Source organism: Drosophila grimshawi, unplaced genomic scaffold (genome assembly GCF_018153295.1).
Source record: "Drosophila grimshawi isolate 15287-2541.00 unplaced genomic scaffold, ASM1815329v1 contig_848, whole genome shotgun sequence".
Classification (NCBI taxonomy): Eukaryota; Metazoa; Arthropoda; class Insecta; order Diptera; family Drosophilidae; genus Drosophila; species Drosophila grimshawi.
In genome coordinates, this window is record NW_025063692.1 from 21,656,293 (window position 1) to 21,677,500 (window position 21,208).

Genomic DNA, 21,208 nt, shown 5'->3' on the forward strand with positions numbered 1-21,208 from the left:
AAAGTCCTCTACTTCGTAACATTCGCCCGGAATAACATATTAATTCGAATTTTATGAGGATTGGTTTGACTATTATTGTTAGATTCATCTGGCACTATCCTATCCACTTAAGAAGAATAATAGAACAATAATATTACTATTTGAGGCCCCCCAATTCTATTCATCTGCTGGCTTTTATTTAATGTCATTTAAAATCCAAGTTTAAAGTTCGTAATTTAGCAGAAAATGTGCTGAAATGAAGGCAAATAAGTCAACTTGATTCAAATACAATATTTTCATAATAGTTATGCATATGAAAATATTAGCCGAGAACGAGCTGAGCTGCTTTATTGTATTCAATTGGATATCCTTCCCAGATTGTTATTTTTATTTCATCTTGATGAAACTTGGTATGCATTTGTCCATCCAACATTCGATCTCTGTATCGACATTTAAATGCCAATCGAATGACTCCGTTTTACAATTGTAAATAGCTCATCTTTCTTTCATTATGTAAATATTGTGAATCTTTCAAGTCTATATGCATATACTAATCATATATTTACAATAATAATATTATTATTAATAGAAGTATTTTAATTTCCAGAAAATCTAAGTTGTTTTAATCTTATGTGATAAATATGTTAACGTTTTCTTTATTCCTGAAGTGTTTGGTTATAGCAAGACGCATTGTAAAAATTAAGAATGTTATAGTCAGGAATTTTAGACTAGGATATAGCCCGTCCTCAACTGTTACCCGACAATAAATGAAATCGACTAGCTTAAAAGATTTCACATGCTCAAATGTGGCGAGGTAGACACGCTTATGGGACATCGAGTTGACTAATATAATTTGATTGTGGCAGGCACAGGTACTTAAGGGTCACTCCAAAAACAGGCAGCAAATGTTTTCATTCACGAGCCGAAAGCTGAACAAGTAATAATGCTCTAGGCGAAAGAGCTCTACTGGGAAATACCCTCCAGAAAATGCTTGCAGCTGTGTAATTTGTTGGTAAGGTGGCTTGAACTAGATGATAGCTACAAAATTGGTAAGTGAACCAGGTACAAATATAATTGTGAAGTAGGTGCATATTTTGTATTCCTTTTTATTTGGAATAAGTTTGTTACCTCCCCGAAAAGCCATTCACAACAATTCAAATGAAATCAGATATTTAATTTATTTAAAATACAAATTCGAATCAAAGCTACAAATTAAATGGTATCAAATTAAAAAAAAGAGAATAAAATATATAATAAAATAAAATAAATTAAAGTATATTTGAAATGAAAATCGAAAATAGTCCAAGATTTATTTCAAGCAACAACAAAGAAGAACAACGGAATGGATGGTGCTAGATGTTGGATAACCGATGTTGTGTAAATCGCATTTCATATCATCAAAAATAAAAAACAAAAAAAAAAAAACCCAAAAGCTAATTCGAAAGCTCCGTGAGCAAAAATGCCAAATATAAACGCAACCAGCGCAAGCAAAAGTAGTTCATTGTGTGTGTTTGCCCTGATTATGAGCCCATAAAACTATGTATGCATCGATGTACTACACACACACACACACACTCGCACACACACACAGACACACTCGCATATGTATTTTGTGATACTGTTAAGGACTTGCACAATGCAGCGTATTATCGAGATCCTGTTTGCGTTGTCTGAACTCTTGTGCAAGCTGAGGCCGTTTTATTGTCCTCGGGGTTTGTTTTTAGTTTTTGGGTGCTTCGCGCTCGCGTTTTTTTTTTTTTTTTTATTGAGCTTCCTTCAGCAGACCTTACCCAATTCCAATTCCATTTGCCAGCAGCAGCGGCAGCAGCAGCGGCATCGCCATTGAAGTACATTTATCTGGCTTGTCTTGTGGTCTGTCCTGTTCAGTCCTGTGCCGTGTTGTCCCCGGCCAGGTCTGACAATCGTTCGCGCTGCATCCGCTCGAGGTCCTTACATGGGTGTTTATACAATGTACATGCAAACACATATATGCATATATATATATATATATATATATATGTATGTATATGTGCACCCCGAAATCATCAGTCGTCTTGGCTTGCGTGGCCGCACAGATTTTACGCCTTCATTGAGAAAATTTGAAGGGCGCTGAGCGATAATTGCACCACCAACTCAGGCAGGGCAACTCTGCAGCAGAAAACGGTGAGTGTTAGTGTGAGTGCCCGTCCGCCCGTCCGCCCGTCCACCCGTCTACCCATTAACATAACCCATTGCTCATTGCTCATTGCCCATTGCGAAAGCCGCGCTTCTGCCCCGTTCTCGGGTATGCGTGACCCAGCGGCCAATACAGATGGGTTTTCATTTTTTGATGGCTCTCTGCCTACTCCGCATATATCAGGCACCCACAAAACACCCATAAATACACCCATACACACATAGAAACATACATACATACGCACATCATCCGTGTAAACAAATCTCATCCATTTTGGATGATGGCCATGAGTTTGACATTGATGCAAAGTCGCTGGATGCTGACAAGGAATTATGATTTTCATTCGCAGCTTAAGCAACTCTTTAACCATCCAGCTGCAAAATCAATATTTGGCCTTAAGAGTCCAAGCCAGCTTGAATTAGATAACCTACCCCCAAATAAACTTTTTGAGCTAAGTGAAATCGAAACCATTCTGGATGCTGAATTCTGAATTCGAAATTGCACACAGGAAATTTCAATCTGCCATAGATATAGCTTTAAGTCCATGCATTAATTATTTTTTAACATCAACTAAGATATTTATATACAAAATAATATTACATTTAAACATACAAATCGCTGCACTTGCGACAAATATATTATATTTGATCAAAACGATTATCTTCTTTTTGTAAGTTGGGTTTGAAATTAAAACATCGGACGAAATTAGCATCTGATCTGAGGTTATCAATCTCAAAGCTGAGCACATAATAAACTCTGCAGATCTTTCGATTCGAATATATTCAATAAAAATAGCTGATTAACTTTAATTTTCATCAACTTGTTAAACAACTTTTATTTCCAAAGATCTGACGAGTTTTTATAATTTATTTACTTTTGAGTACAGATTTTGTTATCATATTTGTCGCGATAATACAGAGTTGCTTCAGTTAACTTACTAGCTATGATTTATTGATGAATAAAAGCATATATTTAGTTATTCGTATGCTGATTAAATGAAAAAGTATCTGTATCGAGTGGCATATATATTTGAGCTCGTTCTTAAATGTTTCTCTTGGACTAAGCTTATACAAATTGTGTATTTTTTATGATATAATTAAATTCGATAAATAAACAAAAATCAGAAGAAAAAAAACTGATTCGCTCCCAGCCAAACGGGGCGTGGCCAGAGACTGTACAACGGCCTGCGACTGTTCCCAAAATGTAATTAAACGTGAGATGTTGTGACGCCTTTGTCTATGGCTGCTTTCTGGGGCTGATGTTGATGTTGATGCTGATGCTGAGGCTGATGTTGAGGCTGAGGCTGAGGCTGGCTTCCCATGGCCTTTGCCGCTCTGTCTTTGCCTAGATGCCAGCTCGGGGCGAGGGCGGGCACAGGCCTAGGGGCACCAGGCACCATACACCATGCACCATGCACCAAGCATCATGCACCAGTTCATTGGGTGTATCATAGGAAAACAACAAGTAAGAACAACAATATTTTCCAAGTCGAAGAATACATACACTTGCAGAGCGATGTCCAGCTGCTCCATCATCCTCATTTCGTTAATGATTCATATTGATATCAAAGGGAAAACGTTTGTATATAATTGATAAACACACAAGACAACTATTTTGTTCATTTAAATATTTAAATAAACGCAATCAAATAAATTGTGGTGATCGTAAAGACTAAAAAGACTGAGACAGAGAAGAAATAGAGATAGAAATAGAGATAGAAATAGAGTTAGAAATAGAGATAGAAATAGAGATAGAAATAGAGTTTGAAATAGAGATAGAGATAGAAATAGAGATAGCCAAACATGGCTATATCTAAATCGGCTAGTGATGCTGATTAAGGCCGGAGACATCTCCATCAGTGTCACAGTCGCACAGTTAACGGCAAAATGAGAAGACCCACGGCAAGGGTATATATTTAATCGACGCGGAGCTGATATTATTAATGGTTTTTTAATATCATTTGTGTCGGCGTAAATGGTATTTTTAAAATCTAAAACGATTTATTGAAACGAAGTCAAGCAGAATCGATGGCTCGAACTCGAATTCGGACTTCGCCTCAGACTCCGACTCAGACTCAGACTCCGACTCGAACTCGAACTTGGATTCGATACGAAAAGCAATGTCCGGCATTGGTTCAAGAAATATAGTCATGCTGTATGTACGAGTACGTGTACCAGTACAGATACAGATACAGATACAGATACTGTATATATATATACAAATAAATAGTGTATCTGAATCTGTGTTTGTAGCTGTAGCTGTAGCTGTGGCTGTGGCTATATCTGAGCTGTGCACTCCACAGGGCCTCGGCGGTCTCTCACTTGACGCTGGGCCAAGTGTGAAAAATGATTGATGGATTTCGATTTTGATTCGTGCAGTATTCACAAAGGGTGCCGTGTTTATAAAGAACTTCGACATCGACAAGGGGACAGCGGACAGCGGACAGCGGACAGCGGACAGCGGACAGCGTACAAGGGACAGGGGACGGAGGATTGTGGACGGCGGCGGCGACAGCAACGACAATCGGCATAATAAGATAGCAATTATTTATCTCAACTGAATAAAGGCAATTTTTGATTAATGAAAGCATTTCGCTGCACACACACACAAAACAAAAAACCAAAAAAAAAAAGGCAGAGTAAAAAAATCGAAAATAACAAAAAAAAAAACAACAATATATATACACACATATATATATATATATATAAATGTAGTGAAAGGAAAGAAACGAAAGTGTTGACTGCTAATAGAAGATTTTTTCATTTGTCCCCTAATAGCCACCTTTAGTTCCCAATCCGTCTCGCATTTGGGATTTGACTTGACGACCTTTTGATTGTGTAAACACCATCAACTCAAGAGACAAAACCAAATCAAATTTCACTGTCAATGGACAAAAGTTCAGGATGATTTTCGTCTCGCACACGATCTGAATGATTTTCAATCGAATATGTGTACTTAAGTACTGATTGACTTCAATCCGAAACAGACTGAAGAAAATTGAACACTTTGCATATCTAAAAAGTTAGATTGGAATTTTATATAGATTAAAAAGTGCTTCTTAATTTATTAAAAATTTCATTTGATTTTACGCGTTAACTTTGCTGATTTTATTCATGTTTTTCAAAATAATTCCAAGTTTCCCATAAATGTTACACCTTCATAACTTTTAATACTTAACATATATTTTTTCAATTTAAATTTCAAATAAACTCAAGTCAAGTTGCACTAATTATATATATATAAAAGCAGGGAATAACCATGGGAAAGAATAGGCACTGCAGACTAAGAAATCACCTGTCTAAACTGGGTATTTTTGGTCGCGACCTATTCCTGGTTTTGTAAAAACGAGATGAGTCCTCAAGACACATCCTAGCAGATTGTGTCGCCTTTGCTAGGAAAGGATAATATACCCTGGGCGAACAACAGATCTGATAGGTCGCTGTGCATGAATCAAAATAATAATAATAATAAAAATAATAATAATAATAATAATAATAATAATAATAATAATAATAATAATAATAATAATAATAATAATAATAATAATAATAATAATAATAATAATAATAATAATAAAAATAATAATAAAAATAATAATAATAATAACAATAATAAAAAAATCACTGCATGTCATTTAATTTAATTTATATTTTATTTATTTATTTGTTTTAAGTTGTGAACGCTTTTTAGTCCACATTAGATTAAATAAATAAATAAAAGGTTTCCTTTCCTATGCAAAGCTTCAAATCCCAGTTGCTCCTTGCCAATCAGTTCCTGTAAGGACACAGCAAAATCTTGAAGGCTTGATCAACCAACAGCTGAGATTATCGATTCCTTAATGAGTTGATTCACTGTATGCAACTGTAACTCTCAACTCATGTTTAACAAATATCTTTGCAAATATCTCGTAATTGTAATAGAAAACTGCTGGCAAAGAAAATTAGCCGTAAAGATAAATATTTGTCGGTGTATCGTAAATGCAACTTTGTTGTTGCATTAAACTACTCTGCTCAATTTGGGGGCAATTTGGGGCTCTTGAAAATATTTTAATATTATTTAATTTGGTTTGATTTGTCACTGGAAGAGGAGGAGCAGTTCAGTAAACAATTGTTTGAAAATTGTCTAAATATTATTTATATTTAAATAAGCATCCTCTTTAATTGATTCACATGAATTCCAACAGAGAAATGAGACCGTTGCTATATTTGCAGTAATTTAGCAGTGTTCACAGTTGGAATATTAAATTGCCTTTATCTATGAGATCTTTTTACAATTGCTATAAAAGATGGCTCGACTAGGACTACAAAGATGCCAGCAATTTCACACTTCATAAATACTATATCAAGTTATATTCACCAATTATTAGCCCTTATCTTCAAAAATTGTGAAAATCGATTTTTCTGGCAAAATTTAATATAGATTTTATTATACTATGTTTAACTGGTTATAGCAAATCAACCAACATCATCTAAATATATAAAGACGAGAATATCTTGACCAGAATGGATTTATTAGTTTTCATTAAGTTAAGCAGCTTGTGAACAGCTTTTATTAAACAAAATATTATGTTTAATATTATTTTTAAGATAACTAAATACTTTATTTCGATTCGAATACCTTTTTGTGTTCAATTTAGATAGTTTTTGGATCTGAATTTAAGAAAAGGCAAAAAATATAATACAATTAATGATTTTGATATTGTGTAATTTAACATTTAACTTTTTAATTGTTGACTGTTGACTAACTAAACAATGCTAAATCATATTTTTATTTAATAGAAATATAAGTGAATATATAATTATAATTATGCTTAAGTCGAATTAATTAATTAATTAATATGTATATCTATATATTTTATATATATTACTCATCTGTCCTTTGGAATCTGAGGGGAGTTAATTCCAAGTTCAATTTTGGCAACTAATTAAATAATTTACTGAGCTAAATAGTCTTAGCTTGAGTGTAACTTTATGTTAAAAGATTCATGTTTCATCTGATTTCCAGTCTTCGATGGATTTTACACTGATCAATTCACTTGGACTTTTCAATAGGATTGGGTGCAAAGGATAAAAAAGGAATGAATATGGAATAAAATAGCCAAGTGGCGTAAAGCATATATATTCTTGATCAGCATCAACAGCCGATGAAATATTTCATTTTTAACTGTAACTTTGAGCAAATTCTTCAGACTCTTCTGAATGGATTAAAGCAACTTTATCCGAATGTTAAACAATCGTCGAAGAGTAAATCGATAAACCCCATTTGCATAGACATTTCACAAAATTATTGTATATAATAATAAAAATAATATGATATATATATCCTATATATGGATGAAATATATATCGCTGGTGACTTCCTTTAGAGTTCGTCTAATGATCAACGGTTTTATATTTTTAAGGATTGATTTGAATTTTATTTATTTGATGATGAAATGAAATATAAAATTCAACTTAAAGTTACAATTTCAACTATTTAAAATGAGAAGTGAAGTGAAATTAATAATAAAATAAAGTAGACTATAAATCTGGGCAATTTAAATGGTTTAATATTTATTACAAGAATGGGGAAGAACCAGATCAGAAACAATTCCATCAGACCATAAATTATGCTGATTTCAAGACAATTAATATCGAAATTTAGTCGTCGTTTTTTGTGAGCATTTTGCTGAGGAAGTCTTTAAATTGAATCCATCCAATCTTAAAGTGTTTTCATATGGACTCTCAAGCAGGGAGTCCGTCAAGGTGTCGCTGCCTTTTATGACACTTGGCTGTGGTCTTAATTTAATACATGAGCGAAAACAGCAACAGAAACTCTGTTGTAATACAAATGTAGACACTTATGCAACATTTACACACACACACACACATGTGTGTGTTGAGATAGCTATCAAGTACACAGCTTTATATATGTACCTATATAAATGTATATATATATAACTCAGCTGTGTATGTACAGTGTACATATGTACGTAGAACAAAGCGTTTGTTTTATATAAGCAGCGAGGCAAGGAAAAAATCAAAATAACATAAAAAGTAGCAGCAAGAAGAAGAAGCACAAGAAGAAGAAGAAGAAACAGCAGCAGCAGAATCAGCAGCAGCAGAAGCAGCAGCAACAGCAACAGCAACAGCAGCAGCAGCAGCTGCAAAATCAGTTTCGTGGCAAGAAATGTGGTCGGGGTTGGGTGCCTTTGTCACCAGAGCGGTGCTCAAATACTATTGGTGCAGGAGACAGGAAAAATCGCCCCCATGTTAATGTGTCGTTTCATGTGACACCAATGGCACACACACACACACACACACGCTGACACACACACACACACACATAGATTTGTGGCGCAATCGCATAGCCAGTAAAGCAGTAAAGTCGTCGCAGCCGTCGCTGTTTGCAGCAAGCGAGAGGTGTGCTCACCAACACACACACACACACACACACACAGACATAGAGAGGCACTCTCAAAAGGACACACACACAGTCACAGTCGGGCAGGCCATTCATTGGTGTTTACTAAAAAGAGACGGACACACACTCTCCGCTCTCCGCTCTCCACTCTTTGGTCTTTGGTCTCCACACTCGGTTCTCAGTCGCTGCCGCCCCCTTCGTCTAAGCGCAGCGCAGTGGACAAGAAATCAAATGACAAAAATTTTGAAAAGAACGAGCAAAAAATGTTACAACAACAACAACAACATTATTACAATAACCCCCCCTCCCCAACACACACACACACACACATACACACAGCATATAATGAGACGAACACAAAGCGACGGCTATTCTGAAGCACTCAACAGCGCTGCTGCAGTCGACGTCGCTGCCGTCGCTAGAGCACCAGCGACAATAAGCAGCGACAACGACGAATTGGCTGCCCATTGCCATTTCATTCGTACAAATGAGGGGGCCGACTCGCTTTAGCTCTGTCACACGCGGACTGGCTAATGGTGCGACACTCGCACACGCATACACACACACGCACACACACACATATATACAGAAAGAGAGAGAGAGAGAGAGAGAGAGCGCACTGGCGCTCTTTGGTTGGCGAGCGAGCAAATGACACAGCTTTGACGCTGTCGGCTGCGGGAGAGTGAGCCACAGCTGAAAGGTGCGTGAGCATGCAGGTGTATGTGTGTCTGTGTGTGTCTATGTGTGCGAGTGGTCGTCGCTCGTTCGTTCGCTCGCTCGCTCGCTCGCTTGCTCGCTCAGTCAGCAAACACAAATACGTCGCATGTCAACCACTCGTCCACTGCGACGACAATGTGCGAGTGAGCCGGCAATAGCCGAAAAATATCCCTTGCGCTGCTCGCACGACCACAACTGTCCATGCCCATATGTATATGCCTGTATGGCTGTACGTGTGTGTGTGTGTGTGTGTATGTGAGACGCCCACGCGACCAGCATTGAATTGCTCTCTTAATCTGTGCACTACTTGCATAAATGTCACAATTTGACAGCATATGAAATTAATTTTGAAAATGCAAACGGTAAACGTCAGCAACGGCGATTTACTGCTAATTAACATTTACGAATAATAATAATGATAATAATAATGCAAGAGCGAGAACCAAAAAAAAGATGCAAAGAGAGAGACGTGTTTCTCTTTGACTGTGCACTGCTTAACCGACAGCGAGTCGTAAACTCGGCATGTGTAAGCCACACAAGTGCGACTGAGAGAGATGCTCATACCAATAGCGCTGTCGCATTTATTTGCGTGTGTGTGTGTGTGTGTGTGTGTGATGACCCAACGACGACAACAATGTGACACAGACTAAGCACACATGTGTGTGTGTGTGTGTGTGTGTGCATACACATAAACTCCTACAACTACAACTACAACTGCAGGCCAATTCCAATAGCGCAAGAAGCAGCTTCGTTTCTCGCCTCTCTGCTCTCACACAGACACAGACACACACACACACAGACGCACACAGAGACAGCGCTCGCTCGCCCGTTGGCTGGCTGCGTTTCAGGTAGACATTTGTGGGGCAGTTACGTTGAACTTGTCCGCTGCTGCGTGTCTGCCTCGCTGCTGCCTCGTTGCCGTCGCTGCGAGAGAAAAGTGTCACCCACCCCGCAGTCGCAGTCGCTCTGTGCGTGTGTGTCTCTCTCTGTGTGTGTGTGTGTGTCTCTCTGTGTGTGTGCGCGTTTGTGTGTTGCTGCCGCTGGCTCTGCTCTTGTCGCTGTCGCTGTCGCATTTGTCGTCGCTGTCGTCGTCGTCGTCGTCGTCGTTACATTTTTTCTGCTCGCAGCCGCACGACAATCAGTGTCACCCACGACTTTCAAAGAAGTGGATCTCTTTTGGTGTTGCTGCTGCTGCCGCTTCTGCTGCTTCTGCTATTTGTCGCAGTCACAGTCACCGTCACAGTCACAGTCACAGTCACCGTCACAGTCACCGTCACTCAAATAACTGTTACTTCGTTTTGCGCGTTTCCGTTTATTTGTGTGCGTGAAATTTGTTTAAATTGCCGTCGCGTTTGTGCAACAACAACAACAACAGCAACAACAAAAATATCAAAAATATCAAAGCAACACTTGCCACTTGAATAAAAACCAAATAAAATAAATCAAAAATCAGAGAAAAAGCAGAAATTCACAAAAATATGTGCAGCTAATTGAAATTTTTTTGGTGACATCTTGAAACAATAATCAACCCAACAAATCAACGCCTACAAAATAATTGTTTAAAATTTATTAAACGGACACCAAATTGTAAGTAAATTCCAACATTTTATACGAGTTTATTTTTTTTTTTTTTTGTTAATTTACCGTCGGCATCGGGAGTGGCAAAAAAAAAAAAAAAAAAAACAAAAAATACAATTATGTTTAACAAATTTCTTGCGAAAAGCCGAAACTTGTAATAAAGATTTTGGTCGTTTTCAATGTTGCTTGAGATACAATTCAAGATACAAATGCGAGGCTCAGCACTAGCCCCGAGTAGAGACCAAGAGACCAAGAGACCAAGAGACCATAGATCAGCATCAGCATCAGCATCAGCATCATTACCATCATCATTATTATCATTGTCAGCCTCTCTTGTCCGTTCATTGCTCCTCCAATTGTTGTTGCTGTTGCTGTTGCTATTGTTGTTGTCGATGTTGCTGCTGCTGCTGCTGCTGCTGCTGCTGTTTCTGTTGCTTGTCCGTCCGCTGCTTATTATAATGTGTACCAACAGCAACAACCAACAGCAGCAGCAACAACGATAAACGATAAACAGGAGTTGTTGTCGTTTCTCGTCAACTCTTGGAATTTGTGACTTTCAACATGCCGATAATAAAAAAATACAAAACACAACAACAACAACAACAACAGCAACAATAATAACAACAACAACAAAAGCAAACAAAACACATTCGACGCGCTGGCCATCAAAACTTGTGATTGGTTTTTTTCTTTTTTTTTCTTTTTTTTTGCTGGTTGTTGCTTTCGTATTTTAAGACGTTTAAGCCGTTTGACAAAAATAATTACCACATGTACACACACACACACACACACACACACACACACACACACAGTTGCATTACACATTTGTTGTTGTTGTTGTTGTCGTTATAGTTACAATCATTTCTAATGAGCCCATGCCATAAAAAGAGTTTTGAACTAATCTTAAGCAGGCAGCGCAAATCGCTATAAATCAGCTTTCTATTCTTTGTTTTGCCCCACTGTGCACCAGCCAGCCAGCCAGCCAGCCAGCCAGCCAGCTTACTTGCCAGTTATCTGCTTACCAGCATAGCAGTAAACAGTTTAAGCTTTGTCTGATCTTACTGACCAAATATGCTCCTGTCTTGTCTTAGGGCTGTCTCTCCTCAAATCAAATATTCATTTGCAATTTGTACTATTCATTATGTATATATATAAGGTGACTTTTCATGCTGTTTTCATGCATTCTTTCAGGCTGACCAAACTAGATTTATATACAAAATATACACTCAGATTAAATTCGATGCACTTTTGGCGCCAATAATAATTCACTTTGTTGTTCAGCAAGTGTAATTTCTCAGGATTTCCCTATTCTCAATTTCAGGACTCAATTTTCGAAAATTAGGGCAAACTATTTCTAGTTTTCAGAGTGTTTTTTCTTCCTCCATTTTTCTGCTGTTGTTTTATTGTTCATTAATACATTTTAGAAGAGAATTTATTTCCTGGCTCGGACGTGGAATGACTTCCCACTGAGCAGATGACAGACCACAGATCACAGATAACAGCTTAACTCGAATATAAAACTTATTTTTTTAAATTTTCTAAAGGATTTTTCTAATGCATTTCCTAAATGATATGAAACTTATTCTAAGAAATACAAAGAAAACCGCAAACTTTTGGGATTGTCGACTTGGGACGAGCCTTTGCCATTTTTAGACATAGTTTTTCTTAAATTCTTTGTAGTTTTTCATTTTTTCTTTCTTTTTTTTCTGAGTGTATGCAAGTGTCTGTGTGTGTGTGTGTGTGTGTGTGTGTGTGTGTGTGTGTGTGTGTGTGTGTGTGTGTGTGCGTGTGTGTGTGTGCATACTTATTTTGCTGTCATTTGCGCATGTGTTTGTTGCACACTTAAGATTATTTCCAAATGATAGCGAGAGAGATTAACAGAAAGAGAGGGAGATAGACAGAGAGAGAGAGGCAAGGGTGATGGCGTGGGGGGAGGGGGAGGGGTGAACATGAGGAGACCGCTAACAATTGTCCCCATCTCGGGTGTCCCACTCCCCCTTCCCCTTCCCCTTCCCCCACCCCTTCCCCATCGCCCAGTTCGTGGCACCTCGTCGCCGCAACACTTTGGCCATCAATTTTGCGTCGCTCGTCAGTCACAATTACAGTAGCGCGCGGCACGCGGGGCAGCGGTGGGGCAAGCGGGGCAGGCGGTAAAAAACACGGCAACAACAATAAAAAGCCACTTGGACTAGCTGCCGATCACCGCATGTTGCCATCGTCGATGTCGTCGTCGTCGTCATCATCATCTTTGCGGTTTTAATGGGGGCCCCAAACAGCCAAAAAAGCTGTAAAGATTTTGGCCAAGCAAATGAGTATAAATGTTCTAAAGGCGACAGACGACGGACGACGGACGGTGGACGGTGGACGGTGGACGGTGGTTTCTAGTGGGACACATACATTTTTGTTGTTGTCGTTTCGTATGCTTGAAAAGACAGCTTTTGGACTGGTCTAATCCATCGAATCTAGTGTGTCATATACCGTCAGATACCCAGCGAGTAGTTGACCGCCTCTTGGCCTGCCCGCTCTCCAAGCTTCCACTCATTAGCCAGTCGATGCCAGTCGGACAGCATACAGTGGTGCTGGTGCTGCTAATGGATATATCCAAAAAAATGAATATTCTAATTTAGTAAGTAATGCAATCAACTGCTTTCGATCCGTTGCCAAATCATCAGCAATTGGCCAGAGGGGAAACCAGTTAGGCTGTCAGCCATATTAAATCAAATAGTAATTGATCAAAGTTGATCGGAGTTGATCGCGAATTGCATTATGTTGATGTTTTCATAATGCATCTCATATTTTAATTGGACACTGATTTTGACCCACTGTGCGCTCGTCGCAGCAGATTTGCGCAGCAGATTTGATTTGAAATCTGTAATTGGAATGCTTGCTGCTGTCATCTGAACTGGTCCGGCTGCTGCGACAGAGAGAGTGAGAGAGAGGGAGAGAGAGAGACAGACTGGGGCACAAATGTTCAACGATGATAACGCAAAAGTCGCAAAAACTTGAGCAACTTTTGCCACCCTCCAACCAACAATTTACCCTACACACACACACACTGAGGGAGACTTTATTAGTTTCTGATTAGAATTTTGCCTTGACCTGCAAGCCATTCAAGCCATTCAAGTCTCCCCATCCACAATCCACAATCCCCTTTTCCGGCTCCCCGATAGACAGACTTGATTGACATCCTTGACAGTTGCCAGTTGCCCGTTGCCCGTTGCCCGTTGCCAGTTGCCCGTTGCCCGTTGCCAGTTGCCAGTTGCCAGTTGACACCACTGACGATAGATGCGAATAGTTTTTGGAGGGCCAATTGAGGACAAAATCAGCACGACACTTGTTTTGTTGTTATTATTTTGTTGTTGTTGTTTTGTTGTTGTGTTTTTTGTTTGTTTTTTGTTTTTGGTTTTTATTTTTTGTTTTGAATAGAACAGTTGCAGTTGAATCGATGTTGCAGCGAGTGGAGAAAGTGTTTACGCTGCCGACGGCAAAAATAAATGCTGAATTTATATATTGCTTGTATCTCGTTGAATGCGTTTGCAACTGGTAAATATTTGTGTTACCAATCCTCAAATCAAATCACCATTGCGTATCTGTATCTGTGCAAATGTATCTGAAGATTGCCGTCAAAAAGATACACTTGTATCTCGCTGAGCCGCTGTAGAATAATCAGCCCAGATTCTCAACTGGTTCATCAAATCGAACACTTAATATTCATATATATATATATATATATATATATATATATATATATATATATTGCCAGATATAGTTATGCTTTGCATATATCTACGGTCTACAAATAAATTCAGCTGTCAACTGTCAGAGAGACAGGGAAATAATATGGCTCATTTGCAAAGCAACTCCAAAATTGAATTGTATTTTTTAATAAACATGAGAATTTTAAGATTTTAGTTGGTTTTTAAATGCATTTAATTTGATTCTAGCTAAACTCGAATATTATTTTAGAAAGGATTCGAAATGTGTTTCTTAATAATCGAAAATATTTCTCAAAAAAAAGAAAAAGAACAAAAAAATAATATTTTTTGAATTGTTGAGCTTTTCTAATTTGAAGAAAAATGGTATTGCTAGCAACAAGAACAACTAGCTCTGGCTTTTCTCTGAGTGTATCTGTGTTTGTGTCTCTTCTAGTAACTTATCTGTTAGCAATACGCTTGATCTCCAACAGAGTTGACAACTGTTCTCTCTCCATTTATAATTGCAGCACTCGAACCAAGGCCACCGCCGTCGCCACCGCCACCGCCACAATGGAGCACATTATGAACACGTTTATGTCGCCCGCTTATCTGCTGGGACACCCGCATGTTCATCCCCATGCCCATGCCCTGCCCCATCCCCATGCCCACGCCCACGCCCATGCCCATGTCCATTCGCATATCGGCGCCAAGTCGCCAGCCAGTTCACCGGACGCAACTGGAGCTGCTGCTACAAATGGAACGGCAACTGGAAGTGGAACTGGAAGTGGGTGTGGAACTGGTGGCGTGAACAAAGTGAACACAAATTCGCACTCAAGCTCGAAGCCAAAGCGCTGGGGCTCGCCACCGATCAACTTGGCTGGTCAATTCATCAATCCGGCGACGGGTAAGAAGCGCGTCCAGTGCTCGATCTGCTTCAAGACCTTCTGCGACAAGGGTGCGCTCAAGATCCACTTTTCGGCGGTGCATCTGCGCGAGATGCACAAGTGCACCGTCGATGGCTGCAACATGGTGTTCAGTTCGCGACGATCGCGCAATCGTCACAGCGCCAATCCCAATCCCAAGCTGCATTCGCCGCACATTCGCCGCAAGATTTCGCCGCATGACGGACGCACCGCTCAACAGTTTCCCGTGTTTCCGGCGGCTGCTGCAGCTGCCGCTGCGTTTCCGGGTCTGTTGCCGCCGTCGCATCCACACCATCCACACCATCCACATCATCCGCATCATCCACACCATCCGCATCATTATGGACCGGCGGCGGCTGCAGCTCATGCCATGTTCGCCGGCCAGTCTGGCTTGCATAATCTTGGCCTGCTCGCTGGCCGGGCGCACCACGAGCGCATCTTTGCGGATGTGGATGTCGATGCAGATGTCGACGCGGATGTCGATGCGGATGTCGATGCGGATGTGGATGCGGATGCGGATGCCGATGATGATGGTGTCTATGTGTATGTGGACATGCATGCGAATAGCTCCAGTCCAGCTAGTCAGGAGTGTCACAGCGATGTGGAGGCGGATGCGGATGCGGATGTCGATGCGGAACTGCATTGCAGCCTGAGCCTGGCCAGCAATAGCATGAGTCACACCAGCTACGACGAGGAGATGCCCAGCACCGAGCAGCCCCTCGACTTCAGTCTGCACAAGCGTCGCGAACCGGAATCGGAACCGGAGCCGGAACCGGGCCGAGTGGAATCAGCAGCTGCAGCAGCAGCAGCAGCCGAGTCAAAACTGGAGCTAGTCGAGTATCGCATGAAGCGTTCGCCAACTCCCTGCGCCGGCAGCGGCTTCTCCATGGATCGGCTGCTCGGCAAGCGGCGGCGTCACAACAGCTGCAACTCCACCAAATCGCAGGAGTCGGCGGCAACAGCCGCAATCAAAATGGAACTGCAACTGGAGCTGGATGCCGATGGCGATGCCGATGCCGATGGCGACGGCGATGGCGATAGTCGTGGCGAGTCGATGGGGCACAGTGATCACGGCGAGCACGCGCACGACTTGTCGACGCCGCAGAACAACCGAAAACACCTGCCGACCAGCTGCTGCTCGCCTCCAGTCGCCTCCTCGCCAGCAACCGCAATGAGCCCGAACTCTAACCACATGATTAGCGCCGGCTGCGGCGGCTCCAGTTCGGTTAATGTGCTGGCGCCATCGCCGCCCGGTTTGCTCTTTGGCATGGATCTGGAGGAGCAGCATCATTTCCGTTTGCTGCAGACACAAATGCTTGCGGCCGCTGCGGCTGCGGCGGCAGCCACAAGCAGCGCCGCACAGTCGCCGTCGGGCGCTGCCGTCGCTGCGCCGTGGAATCTGCTATCCGAGGTCTATCGCACCATGCTGCTCGGCAGCAGCAGCAGCAGCAGCAGCAACAGCAGCATCAGCAGCGGCATCAGCGGCATTGGCAACTTGAAGGCGCCACAAGCGGCGCCAACGACGCCGCAGTCGGCGCAGTACAGCGACATGCCGCCCACCAATGCCGCCATCTCAGTCTAAGAGTCTGCCCCCTCCCCCCCCCCCCCACTCGCTTTGGATGCCACATCGGGCACATCCTACCGGATCCTCGTGCAAACAGTTTGGCAATTAGAAAATCTTTCAAATCTTGTATAAATTAGATGTTTTCCCCTCCCCCTATTTTTTTTTGTAATTGAAATCAAAATTGAATTTGTAAAAAGGATCTCGTTTCTAGGATCTGATTGATCTGGATTGGGATTTTATCATATGAATAATATACAATGCTGGCTGACAGTTCCGAACTTAGCTTTTCAACTCGTACTTGTGTTATATACATATATAAAAATCCGTTTTTTTTTTCTCAACACAAATATACATATATAGTATATAGCAAATATATATATATATACGAAATATATATAAAAGTTTTTTTTTTTTTTTTTAATCTAAGCTATTGCGACATCAAAGTGTATAGTATTCAATCCGTTCCTCAATGAAACTTCAAGTGGGAAAGTATGTTTATGCATGTGTGTGAGTGTGTGTGTGAGTGTGTGTGTGTGTGTGTGTGTGTGTGTGTGTGTGTGAGTGTGTGTGTGTGTGTGTGTGTGTGTGTGTGTGTGTGTGTGTGTGTGTGTGTGTGTGTGTGTGTGTGAGTGTGTGCTTTATTCAGTCGATGCTAAACTCTTTCGGGCCACTGTGCGGCGTGCAACGAAGTATTGATATTTATAAATATTATTAAAAAGCAAATTATATTAATAATATATTATGTAATTTTAAGTGCAACAATTTTTTTTCATAGCCAATAACTATTTGTATGTGTAACTAACTTTATATTGTATACTAGGTATATATTAGTACTACTTTATACATATATACAAAACAAAACAAAAAAGAAAAAACCCCAACAAACAAAAAAAAATACAGAACAAAAAACTAAACACATAAAATTAAAAAAAGAAAAACAAAAGAAAACAAAAAAAAACATATCTCATTTGTTTCCGCCCCGTGTATTTACTGCTCCTTGGATCCCTTCAGTTTAAGATTACTAAATCTATCGATGTGTACTAGAAATGTTATTGCTCTATCGAAAATCGACAAATCGACAAATCGAAAATCGACAAATTTGCTCCCTTAGAGATTCATTGTGTATTTGATAATGGTATTTGATTTGAACAATAAAACCAAACAAATTTTAAGAAACAATTAACATAAAATGACTTCTGATTTATTTATTCATTTCTTTTTTATTATTATTAAATTCCCGCAATTTATAAGCAAATTGAGGATGATTTTCAGTTACACAGATGGCTGCACTTCAATTATATTATTTAATTTTGGGTAAATATTGCTCAAAATATGGCAAAAAAGTTGCTCATTTAAGAGCGCATCTTTGGACAGATCGTGCCGATTTGAGACTCTTCCGATGCGCTCAACTCCAAGATATACGCTGACCTCAGCAAAAGGACATCTATTCCAGAACTAGGCTGGTGATGCTGCTCAAGTATAGCTATACTTTATCGGTTTACGATATTACAATGAACTCATCCGACTATTAAGAATGGTGGGATCCCACTTGGCCGTCATTTGTTTCCGTTTTGAGTTGATTTCAATAAAAACTAGCTGATTATCATAGCTAATCAGCTTAAGATAAATCGGCTTTGTGATACTCGCTATAATCTAGATAAATACTTCCGATTCAACGGTTGCCATAATTAATAGAATCAATCAAAATGTGGACAACTGCTTGCAAGGAAGAATATTTATTTTTTAATCTGACATATCGCTTGAGGAAAGATGCTTATTATCATTGTTTAAGAAAGAGGTGAGAATATTTTCAATAAAAATGCGATTTAGAAAAGAGCTAAAACTCATTTATAGGATTCGAACTGTAAATGATGACCAGCAAAAAGAAAACTCTTCATTTTCACTTAGTTTAAACATCAAATGTGTTATTCAAAAAACTTCAGAATATTTTTATAATTTTTGTTTATGTATGAGAAGAAAAAAAAATAAAACTGGTTCGTCAAAATTAATCTCAATTTGGAAGTCAGAGTTTCAAAAAGGTTTGTTGTAAACCTTTTTGGGAGAGCAGCGATATAGATGTACATATTTATATGTGTGTTGATTTAGTTGATCTATATAACTGGTCGGATGGCAGCCACATCATCATCATCATAATCATCATCACATCATCGTTATGGATAGGCATTTGAGGCCACTTATGTACAGATTACAAGCACGAACAAGCAAAACACACACAGAGAGAGACACACATCTGAGATAGACAGACACTCAAATGGCATTTGAATAGAACATTTGCTGCGTCTCCAAATGCCGAATTCAAAATGTTTTAATACAAGATATATAAGAATGGAGCTGCTGGGATCCGTGACTGAAGGTGGACCGTGCATAGTTGCGTGAAACCGAACCCGAACGCAAAATTGATATGAATGCGTGAACACTGTGAAAATGTCAAGTGCTGCCTCGAGGGGGGAGTTGGTGGCATGTCGGGAAAAATGAAATATAATAAAGGATATGTGAGCGAGCGAGCGGGACAGAGTGTGAGCGTGCGAGCGAGTCAGGCAATCCGTCAGTGGGTCTGTGGGTCTGCGCGTCAGTTAGACAGCTAAATGCTTGCCACATTATGAGATGATCCTTGGCAGCGTTGTCACTTGAGACACACACATACACATGGTGGTGGTGGTGGTGGTGGTGATGGTGATGGTGGTGTGGTGCGGAGCATGGCAACCACAACGACAGCACTGTGAAATGGCTGCCCTCTCATCTCTGGGGATCTATTTACTTTTAAGTTTTTTGAATTGGATGATGTCACGAGACTGGAGCCAGCAGCGGGCTCGGCGGGCAACTGCTGCTCTGCTCTGCTCTGCTCTGCTCCGCTAGTGGGTGACTTTTGTGCTCAAGTGCTTTGCCGATGCGACGGAACAAACGGAAAAGGTTTCGCTTCGTGCATCCCATTTTTTGTTCACTCCGTACACATTTTGGTTTTCTTTTTTCTTTTTCTTTTTCATTTTTTTATTTGTGGCCTTATGAAGTATTAGAAAAATTTACAAAGCGTTAAAAATTAACATTTCAAATGGGATTGCGATTGTGCTGAATATGTGTGTATTTTGGGTGTGTGTGTGTGTGTGTGTGTGTGTGTGTGTGTGTGTCTGCTTCGTCGCTGGGGGGATGCAAATGCGTTTATTTTTGGAGACAATTGAAAACCACTCGAGGGTTATTGAGATGTGACAGTCAAGTAGTCGGAGACGAACACGCAATCGTACATGGAAACGGAGACGGAGATGCCAAGGGAGATACACAGAGAGAGAGAGAGAGAGAGAGAGAGAGAGAGAGAGAGAGAGAGAGAGAGAGAGAGAGAGAGAGAGAGCGAGTGAGAGTGAGAGGCAGAGAGATTCGCAATGTTGCGGCACGTCGAGCTAACTTGACGTTTGAAATAGGATCAACTGCTTTGCAATTTTGGCCAGCACGAATTCATTTGGCATCAGACACGGCTATGAATACATGCATGATGTATGTATATGCATATGTATATGTATATGTATATGTATGTGGTAAACTCATTTACATACTGCCTGCTGCAGATACAACTAAACAATGTCCAGTGCCACTGACAATGTGGCTTATGACAGCCGAATGACACTTGCAAAATCTTGCCACTCATCTATAGAATTGAGCCAGTAAACAGCTTCCATTGTGCATTCAACTTGGTTCTACTTGGTCAATGGGCATAAATTTCAAAAACGTTGAATTCTGATCAGCCAAGAACTCTGTTCTAAAATACAAACTTCAAATATCTGTCGGGATATGGAACAATAATTGGAATCAAAAATGTTAATTTCCGTTCTTTTAGTTGTTGATGTTTAAATACTTAAAATATTTGATTTTATTAATAGTAAATAATGAAAGTATTTGTGTATCATAGTAGAATGTGGCAAGATGTATTCAAGCGTAATTCTTATATTAATTATATTATGTTGGGTCTCTCTTGATTGCATATATCACATACATAATATTATAAAAGTTACCATTTGAAATTTTCAAAGTTCGAATTCCGAATTCCACTGCTTGGTTGAAAGTGTTTTTGTTTTGTTTTGTTTTTTATTTTTTGATGGTATCAGCAGCTGGAGTTGAGCTGACTTTGTGTAGATTTATATAGTTTGTCATACCGGTTAATTTG

The 21,208-nt window shown here is 39.9% G+C and overlaps 1 protein-coding gene across 1 annotated transcript; it reads left to right on the forward strand.

Annotated features, from left to right (window-relative positions):
* The first annotated feature begins 10,738 nt into the window (after positions 1 to 10,738).
* On the forward strand, positions 10,739 to 17,368 carry LOC6565199 (protein disconnected). The gene is made up of 2 exons (XM_001991217.2): positions 10,739 to 10,861; positions 15,075 to 17,368. The coding sequence occupies exon 2, from the start codon at positions 15,118 to 15,120 to the stop codon at positions 17,050 to 17,052; it is 1,935 nt and encodes a 644-aa protein (XP_001991253.1). The 5' UTR covers positions 10,739 to 10,861; positions 15,075 to 15,117; the 3' UTR covers positions 17,053 to 17,368.
* Positions 17,369 to 21,208: the final 3,840 nt, after the last annotated feature.

Bases quoted from the DNA above. Each gene is read 5' to 3' on its own strand.
- LOC6565199 (XM_001991217.2), top strand. From the start codon at position 15,118: ATGGAGCACATTATGAACACGTTTATGTCGCCCGCTTATCTGCTGGGA.